This window comes from Epargyreus clarus, unplaced genomic scaffold (assembly GCF_041222505.1).
Source record: "Epargyreus clarus isolate Ecla_fem2 unplaced genomic scaffold, WU_Ecla_fem_2.2 ptg000034l, whole genome shotgun sequence".
Lineage (NCBI taxonomy): Eukaryota > Metazoa > Arthropoda > Insecta > Lepidoptera > Hesperiidae > Epargyreus > Epargyreus clarus.
In genome coordinates this window covers 8511098-8532049 of record NW_027332239.1, presented here as the reverse complement: position 1 = coordinate 8532049, position 20952 = coordinate 8511098, and the positions used below count along the sequence as shown (strand labels likewise).

Genomic DNA, 20952 nt, shown 5'->3' with positions numbered 1-20952 from the left:
GGCCAAGTCCGGATTAGTAGACCTCACACTTATAATTTTTTTTTAATCCGCATGCATGTAAGTTTCCTCACGATGTTTCCCTTCATTGTTAAAGCATCCGATAATTAATTTCAAACACGCGATAATCAGAATAATGTGTTTAGGATTCGAGCCTCGGACTTGAATGAGCGTGTCTGACACTACAATATCACGATCTAACATGCGATAAAGATTGGGTAGTCAGTTTTAGCGATGAACAATCAATCATTATACAATCAGCTATTCCATATTAATAAGCAAGTATTCTAAGTTTTATCGCGCATAGCAAACTTACGATGACGTTGATGTATTGTACTGAGTAGAAAGAATAAGGGTGGTAACATATGAGCAACAGTAAGCTAATACACGAGAAACAGTGAAACTGACGACAATCGCCGATTGTCGCGAGTAGTCGCCGGCGACTACCGTCACCTGCTGCCGCTAGTCGCTTTCTTTCGTTAGAGAATGCCGCCGATAGTCAGCGACAATCACCGTAACGAGCTGTCCTTTTGTATAAGAGCCCTAAGGCTGTTTTCCCATAAGAGATATGCAAGGAAGCTAAGCTATATGTGTCAAATACACGTCTTGCACGTTCGTGTCAGAAATTATCGTGCAAACCGAAATGGGGAGGGCCGCCAGTACTTCTGTGAAATGTGCACGTATTTAACATTTCCTACACTACTACACACAGGCGTTTTTTCTGTGTTCATGGATACAAATAAAGACGAATACACAAACACACAAACCCGGAATAGAAATCTCAATAAATCATTTAGAAACGTCGATTTAGCCGGGGATCTAACCCGTCACAGTCCCGGAACAGTCTGCTTGTTAGACAGGTATGGTGACGGCTTCGCCACGCGGGTCTTCAAATGATAGAGACGGATATCTTTGCGTACAACTATAAAGCAATTAATATGGAAGGTTTTATCGCAACAAAACCTCGTCGCGTATAAAGACAAAAGATGAAAGAGTATATTTTATTACCCAAATTTTATTTTATTACCACGCTTTTATTAGCTTGCCCTGTGTGTAGGTATATATGTAACGGTATCTTGGAACTCGATTTTCACTCACTATGAACTCTGATTAATTTAAAATTTTGATAAGTCATCAAAAAACCAATGACAATACACGATTTTTATAATTGTGTCCCATTCAGTTTTTAGTTTTTAAACTATAATTATTTTATGTTAAAACAATATGCGCTCGGAACGTGTAAGTGTCGAGATACGAGTACATAGCGATGACACGCTTTTAACTTATGTTTTAGTTACTAAGCTGCAAGATTTGCTATGTACGTTGTTTAGGGTTGTACCTGTATAGAAAAATATTCCTATATTATCATCGCAAATTAAAGTATAGGTAAAAGTGAGAAATAGGTTTATGAGCAAAGACGTAAGGCATCGGCGAAAAAAATGTCGTCATATAAATAAAGTATGTAGTTTAACTCTATATTATACTAAGTCAGCGAAAATAATAGGAGCATAGAATGCTTAAAATCGCGTTTATCATACATTTACCAAAAGTACTACATTTTAAAAGGAAAAATTCAATTTTTCAAAAAATGTGCCAACCCTAACGTCGTTCCTCTTTGTTCCAAGGTATATTAAGCCAGACTTAGTAACATAGAAAATACTATAATGCTTAAGAACGCGTTTATCATACATTTACCAAAAGTACTACATTTTTAAAGGAAACATTCAATTTTTCAAAAAAGGTGTCAACCCTAACGTCGTTCCTCTTTGTTCCAAGGTATATTAAGCCAGACTTAGTAACATAGAAAATACTATAATTCTTAAGAACGCGTTTATCATACATTTACCAAAAGTACTACATTTTTAAAGGAAAAAATTCAATTTTTCAAAAAGGTGCCAACCCTAACGTCGTTCCTCTTTGTTCCAAGGTATATTAAGCCAGACTTCGTTACGTCCCAGTAAAATGTCGCTGAAGGGAAAGGCAAAGCTTGATTACGTCGCGACGTTATGGGGGATTATTAGTAGAAGCTTTCAGCAAATATTATCTAAGGATATTACAAAAACCTTCGGGATTATACTTGTACATTTTTGACTATGATACGTAGGTAAATTTTGCTTATGATCTTATAATAAAAAGCTAGAAAATATTTATAAAAAAATATAGCCTACGTATTTTCCATATTAGGATGAATACAATAACACCTCATATGTTAAAATCCGACAAGCCGCTTGGGCTGCGGGGCATGTCAGAAAATGAAACATGTATCATACAAACATACCTACATACATTTACTCAAAAACTTTACCCTCCTTAATTAAAGGGTAATATTTAGGTCTCTACGCATTTACACTTAAATATGTACCGCTACCGTGCAGAACTTTTCTACTTACGCTGCCACACCTATTTTTAATTTAAAGCACCAGTTTTAATTCTTCAGTCTTAAAATAACTTTATATTACTCCTTTAGTAGAAGCAAATACAAACATTGCAAATAAAAACATAAAAACGGTGCTATCCTATTTTCAAAAAAAGCTTTACCAATCCATCAATTTTCGAGCAGCCTTTCCAAAAGCCTCTGAAATAGGCTTCGAGTCCATTAGTGACTAGCGGTCCATTAATTGATGTATATCAAATTAACTTCACTTTTATGCGCTAAAAGCTCCTGTGCGCTTCTCGGAATCCGTCAATAGCAATAGGATTGCCTCTCGAAAAATTGGATGTAACAAGATTGATGGACGAGAGCGCAGATCCAATATTTATTTAGAGGCGAAAGCGACGTAAGCTTTTGATTTTATCCGAATAGGAAATTATTCGGCGCTGACTAAGGCTCTACGCACCTGGGAAATGGGAATATGCTATATTTTTTCTTAACTTATACATATTTTTGGAGATTTATGTACCAAATGAGAATGGAGTCCACCAGATTATAAGTAATCTCTGACTTGTGACAACTACATATATAAGACGCATTTTTCTGAGGCTGATCAATCTGATCATAGAGGTATAGCGACTCCTGAGGACGAAAATATGTTAGTTGACTGGCATCCACAAGTTTATAATCTAACAGGTCAAACCATACTGGCTCTATGCCCTACGGCCTTTTAAATCACAAAGAGAAAAATAATAATAGGCCAGTTTGATTCGACCTCTCAATCTTGGTGCCTGAATTGTAATTCTAAGCACGCTTCTCTAATTTTATGAAGTTATGAGCCCATTAAAAATGAAGTATCATTTACTAATGATGAAGGAAAACATCGCGAAGAAAAGTGCTTTCTTGAGAGTTCTGTAGGAAAAGGTTTTCTAAGATATGTAAACTTTACCAATCAGCAGCTGGCGTAGTCTAAAGAAATGGGTTTATTTTTTGAAAGAAGACCAGTGCCCAACAATGGGATAGTCATGGGTTGATGACGCACGATTAAATATTGTACATTGTTAATAGCGTCACGATTTTAATAATAATGAACGCATAATATTCGAATATGACGTTAAAATAATTACACATCTATTAATAAATATCGCACGGTTCGCTGAAATGTTCATTTCATTTACTTTGCTTTCGAATGGAAGGGTATTAAAAATGATATTAACATTTTCGATTCAATCATTTTGGCATAATCAATTTGCATTTATGTTTTCAATTTACGTATTTATTTTGTGCTCTCAGTGTTATTTTATGTATAGAATACGGTTTGTAACACATTTTTAAATTTATTATTCGCGAGTAGTGTGACTGCTGTTGTTAGTACGCGCATGTGTGTGTGCGTGTATGCTTGCGTGCGCGCGTGCGAGCATGCGTGTGTGTATGTCTCTATCTTACTTTCCCTCTATGTATATGTGTATACAGGTATCTTTCATTCATTACTTTGTGATTAAAAGTGAATTTTCTATCAGACAACTTCTACACATAAGCAAACAGACATCGAAAATGCTAGTAGTGAAGATAATATAAAGACACTTTATTTTTATTAGATTCTAGAATATTTCCAATTAAATTACGACTTTGACTTATAACATAATCCTGTCTGTCTTATAAATCTCTTCTTTGGGTCTCCCTTAAAACATAAATGTATTCACTGTTTTTAGCGAGATATATTGAAGTTCCCTTTTATGAAAGTTAACGTTCCAGTCTACGCAATAAAAGCCGTAATACACTTGGCTTCATGTGCGAGTAATCCTTTAGAAATGTCGGTGGAATTGAAAAGTGTTTTCTATTGGAAGTGCTCTAGGTGAAAGTTTAGAAGTGTTATATTAAAATATTTTTCCTTCTTTCCAATTTTGATATAGAATCCTATAACCGTAAGAAGCAAGAAGAATGCTTTGATTTTTTTATGAAACGAAATTGCACTCCTGCACATCATGTACCCATTACTGTCCCACTGCTGGGCACGGGTCTCCTCTCAGAATGTGAATGATTAGGTTAGGTTAGGTTAGGTTTAGACACCGCACTGGCCAAGTGCGAATTGCTAGAAATTACATACCATTGGATTTTTTTTTTAGTTTAAACTTCTTAAGTATGCAGGTTTCCTCACGATGTTTTCTTTTACCGTTTAGCAAGTGATACTTAATGATAAGTTATAAATGCCACAGGTATTTAATACAAATCCCAAATACGTTGAAGCACTATCTACTTAATGTAGGTACATTATAGTTTTTTGAATAACACGATTTGATTTACACGTACATAATTTTCACTGTAAGTCTTATTTCTCTGTGGGGGTCTTACCTTCCACATCGGGACTAGAGCATCATAGGACCGCAATTTAAACGGTATTACAAGTCAAATCTTCCCGACAGCTCTGTTATTTCGTTTGCGATCTTGCATATAAAGGGACATACAAGAGTGGAAGCAAAATTCCGATATTCCTACTCGATCCACTTTTGAAGAATAAAGAACATAAGCCAATACAACATCTCACAGAGAAATCCCTTGAGGTGCGCATTGGAGCTCTGAAGTTTAGTTTCTTGTTCATATTCTTTGCTTTTTCTTTTGTTCTTAAGGCAGACTGCCCATTGGCTACATTGCTTGGGAACTTTTTAGGCTAACCACTCATTGGCCACTGCCCTCTATAGCAGAGCAGCTGGTAGCTTAAATGTTTAACGCGACCATCAAAACTGCTGACAAATTAATCGTTAACTATTTAGTACTTGTAGCTTATGCTAAACAATCAACTGTTGATAGATTTTTCGAATAAAATAAAAATATACCGTTCATCATCCGCTCAAACAACATATAAGACGCCTGAGCGCCTTAAGCAACTGTTCAATATCTTAAGCCCCAAGATGGTAACTTTGGCATTATTGCTCAAGCGATAGTAACCAAAGGACAGTCAGTTTAATGGCGAACGCGAACATAATCCAATAGACGTAAAAATTGCAGTTCTCGCTACAATTCAATCCTGGTTCGTCCTGCCTCTATTAAATCCAAAGCAATCTTCGTAAGCGTTGATTCTGACAAACCCTGAAGCTTATTTAAACCGAGATAATTTTACAGGTTGCGTGAACATACCTCTCCGAGAGATACCATCCACTGGTGTGGAGAGCTGGTATAAGCTGGAGGCGCGTTCCCAGCGCTCCTCCGTGCAAGGCCGCATCCGTCTGCGCCTGTGGCTCTCGGCGCGCGAGGCTGGTCGCCACGATGATGACAATTGGCAACAGGTAACTTATAGATAAATGAATATGATAAATGATTAATTTAGGATTCTGTTTCTGGGTCTGGGTGTTTGTGTATTTGTCTCTGTATGTCCATAGCTCCTACGATACAGGGAATCCTAGTGTGGGGCTGTGAGTGTAGAAAAACGTTTATATAGACGCTAGACGCTTTCTCCACTAGACGCTTTCTACACTCACAGCCCCACACTAGGATCCCCTGTGTTGTGGGAGCCATGGACACGCACAAAGACGAATACACAAACACCCAGACCCAGAACAGAAATCTAAATTCATCATTTATGAGTAGATATCTGTCTGGACGGGGATTGAACCGAAAACCCTCTGCGCGTCAAACCACGTGGTGTCAAAAATATGGTGTCCGCTTTGCCACGCGGGTCGTTATAGAAGTAGCCAACGAACGTGCAATCCATTTAATAGTAAGTGGCAATTGCCGACCGCTGTAATCAATTTCAGAAATAGCACTGTTCTGTACTGTAAAGTGTCACGTGAAAACAATACATTAAGTGCGCTTACTTATGGTCTATCAATTTACACTTGACCAACGCTGGACCATGACCTAAAAACCTTTCACTTTAAGAGTAGACCCGCGCAGCGATTCAGTACCGCGTTTTGTACGCGCGTCTGAAACGCTACTAACGCGCGACTGTTTTTGTCGACAACTGTACACGTCACTTGCGATACACTCCGCTAGGGGCGCTAATTGGATTTTTTTTTGTAAAAACGTAAAAAATCATACTATCCTTAGTATGTGTTTTTACGTCAGGACTGTATTACAGTATTTCTGAGATTTAATCGCTACAGAGTCGATGTGTGTAACCTTGCAAAGACATAATACTAAATGACTGCACACGTCAATACACAATACAATAAGACGACATGACGTCATACGATACAACACAGAGTAGTGATCACAGATAGTGATTTTTCTCTTTGACACAACACAATAGCGTAGACATTGTTACCAAAATAGCAAACATAATGTATTATTATAAATAGCACGCGAAAAGGATATCGCAGAGATTGATTGTGGCGGAAATATAAATTCCTCAGATGTTTGCTAAAAGATCAACTGTATAAAAATATGACGTAAGGGGATAAATTATCTTATACAATTTTATTGCAAAACATTTAAGAGTTATTTCTTTATAGGAGGTATATCTAAGAGTCATTTACGATATTTGTTTTTGATGCCTTATAGTTTAAAATTAGGACTCTCAATAGGGGTCAAAGGTTCTAATGCCAGAAAATCAGTACACATTTTTTTATGAAGTTTTGCCTTTTACAAATTAATTATTATCAGTCGATAAACATCCTAACTCTTACGCTCTTAAATCCTAGCTATAAGATTTTAACGTCTGTATTTTTACACGACTGCCAAGTAAGAGTTGTTTTTCACGCGTATCTGGTATGTTTGTCTTTCTTTCTCAAGGCATCGAAACCTCTGAACTTACAGTGCTAATATTTTATACATAGGTTCTTTATATACCATAAATGAGCACTGCGGGGATAAAATATGTGTTAACAGATTGTTTGAACATCTTTTGATTTTGAAGCAAGTACCTATTACGAAACTTTGTATTTGGCTTTCTGGATAAAAATAATGAAACGCTTATTTCAACGTTTTTGGAAATTCTACTTCTGCATTTTCAATGCATTCGGGTTTTTTTATTTTTAATTAAATTACTTGTTTATACATTAGACCATTGTTATAATAACTAAAGATACGTTACTAGCGGGCAAAACTTGAAACATAAAAAAGCAGGCAATCGATATTTGTCGACTCTGTAATTAATCCGTATGTCACGTTAAGCGTCATTATTTTAGTCGTCTAAGTCTCAAAATACCTTCTTGTGCAATGCATAAAGTATGTGTTATTAGTGGGCATGTAACGTATCTATAGTTTTAATATATCATTGTATAATACTTAAACTTTCACGTCCAATTTAGTGTTGCAGTTAGATACAGCGCTGCAACATCTTATCCCTTCGATCTCGTAACTAAGTATCAAATTATGCGCAGCGGCACGCCTCTCCCGGAGTAGTTATTCAAATAGGTGTTTGCCATGATTGCCTTGCAAATAGGGGCTTCTATTTGCAAAGCCAATAACATCGAGCATTGATGGAAATGTATCAAATTTATGTACCCTTTCTTTGAAAATATTCATCTATGATTTGTTATGGTTTTAAAAGTTTTCTTTATAGTTCTACGCAATTTTAGTATTGATTTTGTGTTGAATATTGTTAAGTCTTTTCACGTAGATTATTTTCGATAACTAAACGGGTATAAGAAAGATTTAGAGCAAACACACGTAAATATCAAAATTTTCTTTGATCACAAAATTCTTATTAGTTAGTTTAGTAGTCAGTTTTTAGGAAATTTTATTATTTTCGGTATACAATTTATATTTAGTATTATGTATACGAAACAAAATATAAAATGGAATATTTTGTTCAATATTTATGTTACAAGTGAATAACTATAAATATTGCTGACATTTTAAAAATGTTTGCACGGTTTAGTAAGTTTGATTTCAGGTTCATAAAACCTATCATTTTTTGCGATAAACAAAATCTAACGACAGTACATACTTTGTAGGCGTTACACCCGAAAAACATTGCCTTTCGGCTAAAAAAGACCTCGTATTTAAAATTCGGTTAAAACCACCCTTTTTGTGAAATGTCAGGCCACGTCCGTTATGCAACTAGAAAGGCTTTTGTACGTAACTAAAGCAAATTACCTGTCAGCCTTACACGTACAGGCTTTCAGGTTGAAACGCAGGTGTATTTTTGTACTTAACAGTAATTTACTATTTTTACAGCTTTTACTTTTCTGTACTTCGTTTTAACCTATTATTAATCGGTGTAGTTCATGTGCCAAGTTTCCTCTCTGAGGTTGGAAATTGACCAAGTGGTCTAAATTGGAACATGATCATGAATTTCCTATTTTAAAACTAAAACTGAAGTTCGTCAACAATAAATACAACATTATGAAAAAAACCAGTGCTGAAAAATGTGGCCTGAATTACTCCCGCAATTTAGACGAATCGCGACACATAATTTTATGTTAAAGTCCATCAAGCTGCTTGGACTTCAGGCCGTGCCAAAATATGAGACATACTCGTACATAGGAGTATTATGTACTTACGCTCGAAAAACATTACCTTCTTTTTTACTCTCCGCAGACAGCTAAAACAGAAAGAAGTAGTTGCCTATTTAGATATAGATATTATAGTGTATAATATACTAGGTTCAATTCAATTTATAGAATCGCAACCGAGATGAGTTTACAATTTATTTCTCCTATATGTAAGTAAAGGAATAAATAGCATACAAGTAAATTAAATAAAGCGGACATAAAATCGAAATCTCGTTCATTATCTCATTGCTTCAGTATTTCTAAGGGCACTTGTAATGTGCACTGAGACTATTCTTCTGAAACAAAAGAATAATGAACTGCTTTCATTAAAATTGCTTAGAGAAATCTAATCCAGGGCTTGAGTTAACTAACGAACAAAGAGTCATAAAGGTCAATCCATTTTAATTAGGGATGGCAAGCTGAGATCGATTATTTTTTTGGATAAAAAAATTTTTGAAGTTGATTGAACATTAACAAATGTGTTGTAGACATTTTTGTTGACGGATACGTATTGCAGTGATTGTTTAATTCGATGACGTTCTTTTTTTGAATAGATCGATGATTGATTTTTGGACAATCAATTCTTTGGGACCTGATATTTTGTGAATTGATTTATCACACTTCAATTTGAATTTATTCAAGAATCGATATTTTTCGGAAAGAATCGCCATCCCTAATTTTAATTAATCCAATCCGATATTCGTTTAGGATGTTCTGTCTGGGAATAGATTTTATATATGTCATGTAAACTGCACATTCATGTGAGTTATTAATACGAGTGAAAGGTGGTAGAACTTGTATGGTTTGATCGGGAAAAATTACCGACACACGTGAAATTACTTCTAGTGTGAACCAGTTTTGGCGTTTCGGTGGGAGCCGCCTGATTTACATTAGGCGGCCATTTTAGTTCCTAGGAGTGGCAATGTGTTAAAGATCGCCTTTAGATAGCTGTCCACCTGATGGTAAGTGATCGCTGCTACCACAAATATGCCCGAGTGCATATTTTTTTATTTACGGCGGGATATTTTCGCTGGGCGAACATATCATCCCATACAAACAGAATATAAAACAATACATTCATCCCATAACATTGTATAAAACGAGTATTTAGTTTTAAAAGATTTTAAATTGCGAACATGCGGAGTTTCTTTCGCCACTCAAGTACATATATATGGGCGGCGAGACCTTTTATAATATATAATATTAATTATTATCATGTTAATTTTGATTGTCAATGTGGAATTAATATTTAGATTAAAATATGGACGACTTCCGGTAGTACTTCAAAACACTTTGTTAGTCATGCCAAATAAATTATATGAATTATAATAATATTAAAATATTTAATCTCGTATTTTTAAAACAATATTTTAAATATAATGTTATTTTATTAATAGTTAAATTTATTGTGAATTACGTCACTTGTTATAACAAAACAAGTGATGTGAGAGGGTAGTTCTTACGCTGTTTGTCACTCGAGTAGTATTTAAGTCCACGCGCTGGTAGAGCGTGGTTCATTCGCATTTAATCAGTCGTGTAAGCCGTTACTCTGCCCAAATTGTAAATAAAAGTGAATAAAAGTGATTCTCATATTAAAGTCGTTTCGTTCAGTTTATTTATAAAGTGCGGTAGTGGGATATCGCCGACAGCAGCGGTTGGATGGACCTACGTGTCCACATGGTCATGATGGAGATCAATGGTGACGTTTATTGGTTCGGGGCAATGGCGCGCACATTTGGCGCGCGTGTTTGGTGATTTTCCTGGGATTGCTTTGAACGAAGCCTTAGGAAGCCATGCCGTTGGTAAAGCGTTTGACAGCCGTTGGATGCTTTGATTATGGCGGGACTGAACGTATGGAGCAGTGTAATTTTGGGGTGGACCCTGGTGTAGTATGACAGTTTATTTCATACGGGCGACACGTTGTCATTTTGATACTTATAACCACTTGGGTGGTCTATTGTTTTAATTTATTTCTATCTTGTAATTTTATAATGTTCACCTAATGTTTGAGTGTCCACAGGCTAAGAATCTACTATAGCTGCTTATTGGTGGTATTACAACGACACTGGACTTGTGTTGACCGCGAACGTACCGTAAAGGGGCCAATGTTACGGGTCGCTATAAGGCAGGATACTTTTTCACTCTGGTAAAACCAAGGCGGTGAGTTAGTAAGAGCCTTTTCGGTAAGTGACTTTATACTTTAATAAATATAGTTCAAAAAACTAAAAAACACGCTTTTATGATAAAATCAACTAAAAAAGTAGAAAATAATTTTCAATCTAGGAATCAATTAAGGAACAGTAAATTGTATAATTGTAAAAAATAAAAGCGTGGAGTGCTCCAACTTATCAATTTTCGAAAAGCACCCCTCGTAGTATTTGTTGTTATAGCGACCATCATTATGAACAGTCTGTAAAAAAAAAATCAAGTTTCTATCTATTACGGTTTAAGAGATAAAGCCCTGTGACTCACGAACAGACAGCGGAGGGTTTCGTTTTATCCTTTGAGTACGGAATCCTAAAAAAATCATTCTACAAGATGGCATTATAGATATGTTTCAGTACATTTGAGTTATAGGGAAATAAAATTATTATTTTCCAAAGCTTAAAATCGATCTAGTAACTTTGCCTGAACGCTCCAAAAGGCGCTTTCTCTCGCCTCGAAAATCGTTAATCCTGAGGATATTGATAAGGACAATGGTACAAAAATGTTAAAATCGTGTATTCGTGGTTTTTGATAATACTTCAAAATTTTTAATTAAACTGGACGTTCAAAGTGGATAGAAATCGGGCTCAAAGATTCCGTTACTGTTAGTACATACATACATAGAAACGTACAACCCAAGCTAATAAAAGCGTGTTAAAAATTGAGGTACTTGACGGTTTATTAATAATTTGGCTACCAGTATTTGACCACTGTTTGGAAAGAATTTAATTACGAATTTTACGATTTTGCGGGTACACTCATTATTTCTTGTGAAAAATTTCTGAAGGTTGTCGTATTAATGCAATTTTAAGTCTACACGTTGCTCAATGGAGATTCTCTCTCTCTCTCTCTCTCTCTCTCTCACTCTCTCTCTCTCTCTCTCTCTCTCTCTCTCTCTCTCTCTCTCTCTCTAGTCGGTCCCTCAATGCTGAGGATCGTGACTTCTTTGCTTTATAGCGTCTTTCCAGAGATTGCGATTAGTGGCCTGGTGTATCGCCTCGCTGACCGGTATCTTTAGATGGTCCGATACCTGGTCTGACCATCGTTTTGGGCTGTGTCCTCTGGGTCTTTGCCCTCCACCTTGCCTGTCACCAGTAGCTTTTCTAGGTTGTCATTATTTCTTCGGGCTATATGACCGAAGTATTTAAGTATGCGGTGAAGGCACAGGCTGGAGAGACGTTGGGAATGCTCTAGGTGTAATTCTTTTAAGATGGATGCGTTGGTCCGGAAGGCTGTCCACGGGATTCTTAGCATTCGCCGCCAGCTCCACATCTCAAATGCGTCCACTCTTTTTCTGTCTGCTATTTTCAGCGTCCAAGATTCCGATGCGTAGAGGAATTTGGAAAGACGAGCGCACGAACTAAGTGAACTTTTGTACGCTTAGTAATATTCCCGTCCTTCCAGACCCTGGTAAGTTGGTTCATTGCAGTTTTAGCCATACCGATGCGGCGTCGTATCTCAGTTTCGCAGTTTCCTTTATCATTAATGACTGATCCCAAGTATTGAAATTCCTTGACGATTTCGAAGTCGCTGAGCAGATTTGTTCATTGTAGTGACTCAGAACGGTCGATCATCATAATTTTAGTTTTGCTCCTGTTTATCAAAAGGCCAAAGTCCAAGCTTGTACTCTCAAGCCGATTCATTAGGTCCCTCGTTTCTTTTTCTGATGAAGCGAATAGAGTTGTCTTTGGTAAAGGCTCAATAGATGTGTTTGTGATATGGGTTCAGCGAAGATACGATACCGTAGCGTTCAGTGGCGCTCGTGTTTAAATTTAACGGTGTGTATTGAGCAAGATGAAGGTGATTTAGGTTAGAACATTTAAATTTTGGGTTTTAATGTCCTTTATGAACTTCCAGATTCTGTCATTTTATTTTTCTACATACAAATAGGGTATATTACGGGGTAATTGGTGCTAAGCTGACCACATTCATTTAAAGTAGTTACAATAATGACTTGAGAACTTGAGTAAACATGTTGATCGGACTGTACAGAGGTTGTCGTGTAGCCGTAGTATGCGGTGGGCAGCTATGGCGGAAGTTAAGTTTCAGTAGAAACTATGTGTATTCATGTGAGTGGATTTGCGTAACGATGAAAAGTAACAGGAGGTTACTGGGCTATGCGTATCCATCGATCACATGTAGTGCTTAAATGTCTCAATTATTTGATGTTTGGTCTAAGTAATTTTAGTAATTAGAAGGAATTGGTCAGCTAAGCTCTTGAGTTTATAAAAAAAAAAAAAAAAAATGTATATATAATAATAATTCGTTAGAATTTATTTTACGCGTTTGAGTTTAATGTTAAGGGACTAATTCTTTTGTTTAAATGGTGTTGTAGAAAATGTTGAATCTTATAAAGACAATACGACCGATCGATTTTGTGTAAAATTTTGTTTAATTAGAAAAGTGATAGTAATGTAAAAGAGGTCGAAATTGAGTACGGTTGAAATAAACTATTCATCATTAGTCTTTTAGTTTTAGCGTGGTGAATAACCTTAATACAAGTTAATCAGGATTGGCCGAGCGGAAATTCTAATATTCGCCGTTTGTTTTTCTGCCTTACAGGAACAGCACACGAGGACGTTTGACTTGTCACGATGGCCATGCCGCGGATGGCCAGTGGAGGGTTGGTTCGAGTGCGCTAAGTAAGAGATGGCACTAGCTGGAGAGACATCAGGGGCGGTTTGTCGATACCTGCTGCAAGTGAGTGGTCGGGGAGCGCGCGTGGTCCTTGGGTGCCACAACGCCACAATTTGGACCGCTGAACCTTCATTTCAATTTTTGTAACAAATTATTTTCTTTAAAAAAAAAAAAAGAAAAAGATGCAAATTTGCACACGTGGAGCCGTATGGGCACTGGGTAAATGAGAACTTTGAAACAATTTGTAACTACGCTTTATTTATTTCCTTTCCGCATTTCCTTTCCCATAACGCTGGCCGATCACCATGCGTTTCCTTTTCCCGGTCTTGGGGGCTAGATCCCAGGATGGGTGATGCCTATGTTTCCACATTTCCTTTCCCATAACGCTGGCTGATCACCATGCGTTTCCTTTTCCCGGTCTTGGAGGCTAGATCCCAGGATGGGTGATGCCTGATTTGTGTGTTGGCTAGATCCCAGGATGGGTGATGCCCGATGTGTGTTATTGTGTTATGTTGTGTTGTTGTTGTCTTGTCCGCATTTCCTTTCCCTGACGCTGGCTGGCCACCATGCGTTTCCTTTTCCCGGTCCCGGTATTGTCAGCTTGATCCCAATATGGGTGATGTTATGGTTGGTTTGATTTGGATCCTGGGGCTTACTGGTACCATATTGCAATACTGTTTATCTTATCTCTAATTTAAGTTTACAAATATTTATGTTCAAAGAAATGTTTTATTGTTATTTTTAGTTTAAAATGTTTTTTTTATTTTTTTATGTTCAAGGAAATGTTATATTTTTGTTTTACATGTAAAATGTTTTATTGTTATTGATTCTCTTTTTTTTAAGTTCACAAAAGAAATTTATTATTTTTATTTCATTTGTAATAAGCGCCGAGAGCGCGCTGAATCAGTATGACCGTATGGGCGGCAAGGCATTTTATAACTATGTTATATTTATTGTGGGTTTATTTTTGTAACACCAGAATTGCGCAGAGAGCGCGCTGAGTCAGTATGGCCGTATGGGCGGCGAGACCTTTTATAATATATAATATTAATTATTATCATGTTAATTTTGATTGTCAATGTGGAATTAATATTTAGATTAAAATATGGACGACTTCCGGTAGTACTTCAAAACACTTTGTTAGTCATGCCAAATAAATTATATGAATTATAATAATATTAAAATATTTAATCTCGTATTTTTAAAACAATATTTTAAATATAATGTTATTTTATTAATAGTTAAATTTATTGTGAATTACGTCACTTGTTATAACAAAACAAGTGATGTGAGAGGGTAGTTCTTACGCTGTTTGTCACTCGAGTAGTATTTAAGTCCACGCGCTGGTAGAGCGTGGTTCATTCGCATTTAATCAGTCGTGTAAGCCGTTACTCTGCCCAAATTGTAAATAAAAGTTAATAAAAGTGATTCTCATATTAAAGTCGTTTCGTTCAGTTTATTTATAAAGTGCGGTAGTGGGATATCGCCGACATATACAACACCTACTTCGAAGCTGATCACAGACGCGTTGCCACTGATGACTAAGATGCTGCTTCATTATAAGTCAGCAGGCATCTACACCCTTTCACCAAAACGCAGAACTGCTTTACGTTATAAAATAATGTAGTGGTAAAACCACACTGATTCTATATATACTTACCAAACACACACATATGTTACATATACCCTTTTGTTAACCCTAATTACACTGAAAAGCACTTAAACACTTTCCAACAAAAATAGTTAAACACGAACCTAAAGCCTGTTAGTGCCAAACCAAAGCTAATTGCTTTCCAGGACGTCACGTAGCGGCTTTCACTGAAAGGTCAGATACATTCCAATTAGTAACCGATCCAATAGTCGCTTTACGGTTCGGCCAAACTGAGTCCCGCACGTGTTGGGAAACAATCTATTTCAGATTTGACGTATCGGAGAATATCGTAGATGAAGTGGAGGAAATGTATTGAGTCGAAAAGTTGAAATATGACAACGGAAATCCAATACTTAATATTGAAATAAAATAACACGATCCTTATGCATTCGTCCTAATTTCAATATAAATAAATTGGTCTTTGTATAAAGGCTTTTTCCTGTCGTGCGGTTTTACGCCTGCACGCATGTTCTAACCACACGCGTGCTACTGGTATCCAATCGTTTCATTGCTAAAGCCGGTTAGTGCCAAACCAAAGCTAATTACTTTCCAGGACGTCACGTAGCGGCTTTCACTGAAAGGTCAGATACATTCCAATTAGTGGCCGATCCAATAGTCGCTTTACGGTTCTGCCGAACTCTGTCCCGCACATGTTGGGAAACAATCTCTTTCGGATTTGACGTATCGGAGAATATCATGTACGGTACACTATATATGAAAAGGACGAACTATGTTGAGTTGAAAATTGAAATATGAAAACGGAAACTCAATAGTTAATATTAAAATAAAATAACACGATCTTTATGCATTCGTCTTAACTGCAATTTAAATAAATTGGTCATTGTATAAAGGCTTTTTCCTGTCGCGCGGGTTTTCGCCTACGCATGTTCCGGCCGCACGCGTGCTACTGGTATCCAATAGGTTCATTGCTAAAGGCGGTTGGTGATAAACCAAAGCTAACTACTTTCCAGGACGTCACGTAGCGGCTTTCACTGAAAGGTCAGATACATTCCAATTAGTGGCCGATCCAATAGTCGCTTTACGGTTCGGCCAAACTCTGTCCCGCACGTGTTGGGAAACAATCTATTTCGGATTTGACGTATCGGAGAATATCGTGTACGCCTAGACGAAATAGGGCGACTGTATTAAATTGAAAAGTTGAAATTTGAAGAAGAAAAAGCTGGAGTCGTCACTTTATATGTCTATTTAAATTTAAATTTTAATTGCGTACGGGTTTTTTTCCTGTCGCGCGGGTTTACGCAAGCACGCAAGTTCTACCCGCACGCGTGCTACTGGTATCGTTTTATTGTTACTTTTTTATCACGCGTACCACACGCACGCGGGTCATGAAAAAGCAGTGAATTAATTTATGGTGCGTTATGACACACCTGCAGGCTTAGACCCGCGTGACAGAAAAAGGGTCTTATATTATGACTAATCTAATTCATTTTTAGTTAAGTTTCTTATACTATTAGAAACGTACTTTTGTGGTCACTTATTGTTCACGAAGTTTAAACTTATTTGCATTTAAAGTATTTTGATCCACTGCATAAGATTATGATTTTCGGAGCGTATATATCGTGTGTCTTAGCTTCGTCTAAATTTTGGGAACGACGTAGGCTATATAACAATATAGCCTACGTCATGCTTAACAAATCAGTTGATTTAGTTGGTTTATAAAAAAATTCAATGGCACAAATATGTATAAATCGCCTTTTCGCGATAACAATATTCAAAAAGAACTCCTAAAACAGTAAGTGGGTTGTCTATTGTAATGTGGTATTTCAATCACAAAGCCGAGATCGAAGATTGAGTATTCGTCTGGAAAATTCTATTAAGCTTCACCTTGAAGCCGCTATCGCTGTTATTCTATTAAGGCGCACTGATACCTGAAAATCGTTGGTTTGTTTTCCCACTTCATTACCGACGGATTTGAAGTGACTGCCGTAGACTCCTTCAGTCAATTACTGGAGATTAATTATTATTGACGCTGTAGGGATGACATACTAAAGGTTATTCATTTTCACTATTAGCTTGTTTTCGCCAACATGATGGGCATGGTTTGAGGATCAAGTTTTGCGGATTTTCTCAAAGACCTGTCCCATTTGATACCTATGAACTGAAGGAACATAAAAAAATAATTGATCTGCCATCTTAGGGCTTCCATCATATTGTTTTAATAATCCTAGAAACCAATAGAGTATGCAAAATTTCAGCTCAATTGGTTCAGCCAGTTACAAGATTTGACCCTTACATACTATCGAATTAGCGAAAATAATATGAGGTTTAGCAACCCACACTTGGCTAACGTTGTGGACTACGGCCTTCTCATTCTGTAAGAAAATGCCCAGCAATGGGACAATAGGCATAACGATCACGATAATAAAGGTCTGATCGATCGAAACTCATAATAGCTATGTTATGGCATACCTATCAGTTCCATATCACTAATCTGCTAAGCTACGTCGTATATAAAAGTTTTATTGGCTTTTTGTAGCGACCTAATAACTGTACTGGGGTGGTACTATCACTACTTAGGTGGGATAATTGACATTATGAATTCCGTTGTGTATAACTCTCATTATCAACATATACTCGTATGTTTTTATGATTTTGGTCACAGCAACAGTAGGTACGAGATAATTGTCCCTTTAGTTCCGGGACTAGAATAGAGCTACGGTATCCCCTGCTTGTCGTAAGACGCGACTAAAAGGGGGCTTCTGGGGTTGCCGGCAGCAAGATTGAGAGCTCGAACCGTCCGAAGAGCAACCCCGGGAAGGACGGCGGCATGTGTGGTGGCATGCCGACGTAAACACCAGGTGTGCGGGAAGAGCGAAAAGTGCTCCCCCCAGGGCAGAGCCCGACCGGGGCATCGCGCTCGGAGGACTCCGGTTGTGTTTCATCGGAGATCCCGGAGTTCTCCACCAAGCGCTGAGGACGGCCACCGGGGGGTTTTAGTGCGGTAAAAATCCCACATAACCCGGCGTCGCTCCCACGTCGTCGGGTACCTTTTGAAGGTTTCCCCCTCGAAAACGAAAACAAAAAAAAAAGGTACGAGATAATAGCAAACGGCCACGCAGTACTCCTGGTGGTAAGTGGCCACTGCCGCTCATAGATTACAGATAACCGTAGATAGGATAAACGGCCTACCCGAGATCGAACACAGTTGTGTTTTACTTCTAAAAACTACGTTGGAACGACACGTATTAATATGTCTCCCTAACCACACTTTCAAACCAGACTACAACACTACTGTTATAGGGCAGAAATAGGTGGTACCGGAATCGAACTGTAAATGGCTTTGCCACTTTAAACATACTTATATTTGCATAATTCATATGTGAGTACTCCTATTGTTTCATTTCACGTATTATTCAGAATATGCGAATACATTTTCCAGCTGCTAATTTAATTTTAAAACAATATAATGCGAATAATGCATTTCAAGTAAATTACATATTCCTCGTTCATTGTTTTGCTTATTAATTTTCAATTTTCGTTGCGCTGTAAATGTATCTGACAGTGATTACAAATTTGTGTAAGGCTTTGAGACTTAATTAATTTCAAAATCCCAGCTTCAATGCACGTAGCTATTGTTGTCTGTCTACGGCTAAATCCCGGTTGGATATCAGTTAATTGTGAGGAGATTGGAGGCTAGATAGACATAAATGATATAGCGAATCTAAATAGATATTTAGTCAGATGACTATAAGACAATTAAATTATGAATTATAAGCAAGTTACATCTATTTCTACCTAATAACAACAGTGTTAGGCGCTGCTGTGTTCCGGTTTGAAGGGTGTGTGTAAGGGTAACAGACTTTTCCAAGGCGTTCCAGCTTAGTCCTCAGGAGTAGCGGCGCATGTGTGGCCGACCTTAAGTAGGAATATCTAATCCTATCTGGGGTTGATTACAGATGTCCATGGGCGGCAGTAGCCACTTACCATCAGGTGGACTGCATGCTCGTCTGCTACTCCTATATTATAAAAAAAGAAAAAACGTTATTATTGTCCTACCGTTAGTATCTCCTTAAAGAATATGGTGCCATATTTAGCCAAGTTGCCTGTCAATCCATCATTATCCCAATGCTGAGCAAAGACCTTCTTCCAGAATGAGAGGGGTATACGCCAAAATTTCAGTTCATAACGCTGGTCATGCACGGTTTGGTAGAATTCACTTATAATTCAAAATTAAGGTTAGAACCAATATAAATTTTATATTTGAATTGAACCATCTATATTTATCGTGAAACAGTTCTTGTGCTTCAGTAGAGGTTGAGGGTGGTAGATTCGCCACACATACTTCTGCCAAATAACATGCTGTTATGCGCTGCTGTGTTTTAAGGGCATGGTAAACGAGATACTTTTCCGCGGTATTCTAGCATATTCTTCCGAGGTAGCACCCGTGGCCGAACTCAGGTACGAACCTAATCTTATCTGGGGTCGATTACAAATTTCCATGCGCGGCAGTGACCACGTGTCATCAGGTGGACTGCATGCTCGTTAGTTACTTCAAAAATATCTAGATATCCCCACGATATTTACATCAACTTTAAAGCAAGCGACGTCTAATATCATCTAACATATTCAATATGGATATTTTATAAATAATGAGCGAGCTTTTGAGTGGAACGAAATTGCGATTACGCGATAAATTCAATTTAGCTTTGAAGCAGGTGGAAGGAGCTTTTCAATGTGACTCGATGGGACCAGCTTTTTCGCTCAACAAGTTTTCACATCGCAATTTCATTATTCACTGCTTACACTTATTTTATGTTAGCTCTTCTTCGAAATAAAAGCTAACTGCGAGTCGGGCTCGAACGGAGAGGGTTCAGTATGTAAAATTAAATAATAGCTTTTTTAGCTTTTTTAGTTATTTACTCACATGTGCTATATGACATTGCTTGTTGTCTTTCATGATTCTAAACAGCAAATCTTGATTGCCTCGTAAAATCGCAAAATATTCGACTATCTATTAACTACTATCTATCTATATCTTTGATCGCCTTGACTTACAAGTTTGACTTTTCACAGCTCAAGGATCTAAAAAGCAAATATTTCTTTTAAATTTCAATTCAATATATTTACGTTCTTGAGAAAAAGGCTCTTGGTAGAGAGACAGACAAACAGACGGACAATAAAGTAACTTTCTTCCCTTTGAGATACGATAGGTGATCCTACGAGGGTTCCTTTTCCTTTCATACGGAACCCCAAAAATAAATGAATATTATATATCAAGAGGGTCTAAGTACATTATTCCCGTGTCGCAACCAAGTGCTTAATTATTCTAGTTACTCACTTCAATTTTGCAGGACACTTTTATGACATTTAAATTAGAATTTTATTTCTTCGTTTTATATGTCTATCAATCTATCTCAACCTTGATCTTTCAGCCTGTTTTTACAATTAGATTATTGATTTAGGTACAGTAATTGAGAACGTAAGTGTGGGTAAGTGTCTATTCACACGTACCACGACCTCTTCACAAGTGTCACAACGACAAGTGAATAGGCAAGTGCTTTATATGAAATTGTATTGTTTAGTATTAATTGTTATTCTACTCGTAGCTTAGTCCTCAGGTGTAGTAACGCATCTGTGATTGACTTTAAATAGGAAACTAATCTTATCTCGAGTTGATTGTAGATGTCTATGGGCGG

General features: G+C 37.2%; 1 protein-coding gene across 1 annotated transcript in view; it reads left to right on the top strand.

Annotated features, from left to right (window-relative positions):
- Nucleotides 1-20952, top strand: part of unc-13-4A (BAI1 associated protein 3) — a 148758-nt gene that overhangs the window by 59221 nt on the left and 68585 nt on the right. Inside the window, exon 8 of the mRNA XM_073091465.1 lies at nucleotides 5489-5652. Coding sequence (XP_072947566.1) covers nucleotides 5489-5652 — 164 coding nt within the window. The remainder of the gene's footprint in view (nucleotides 1-5488; nucleotides 5653-20952) is intronic.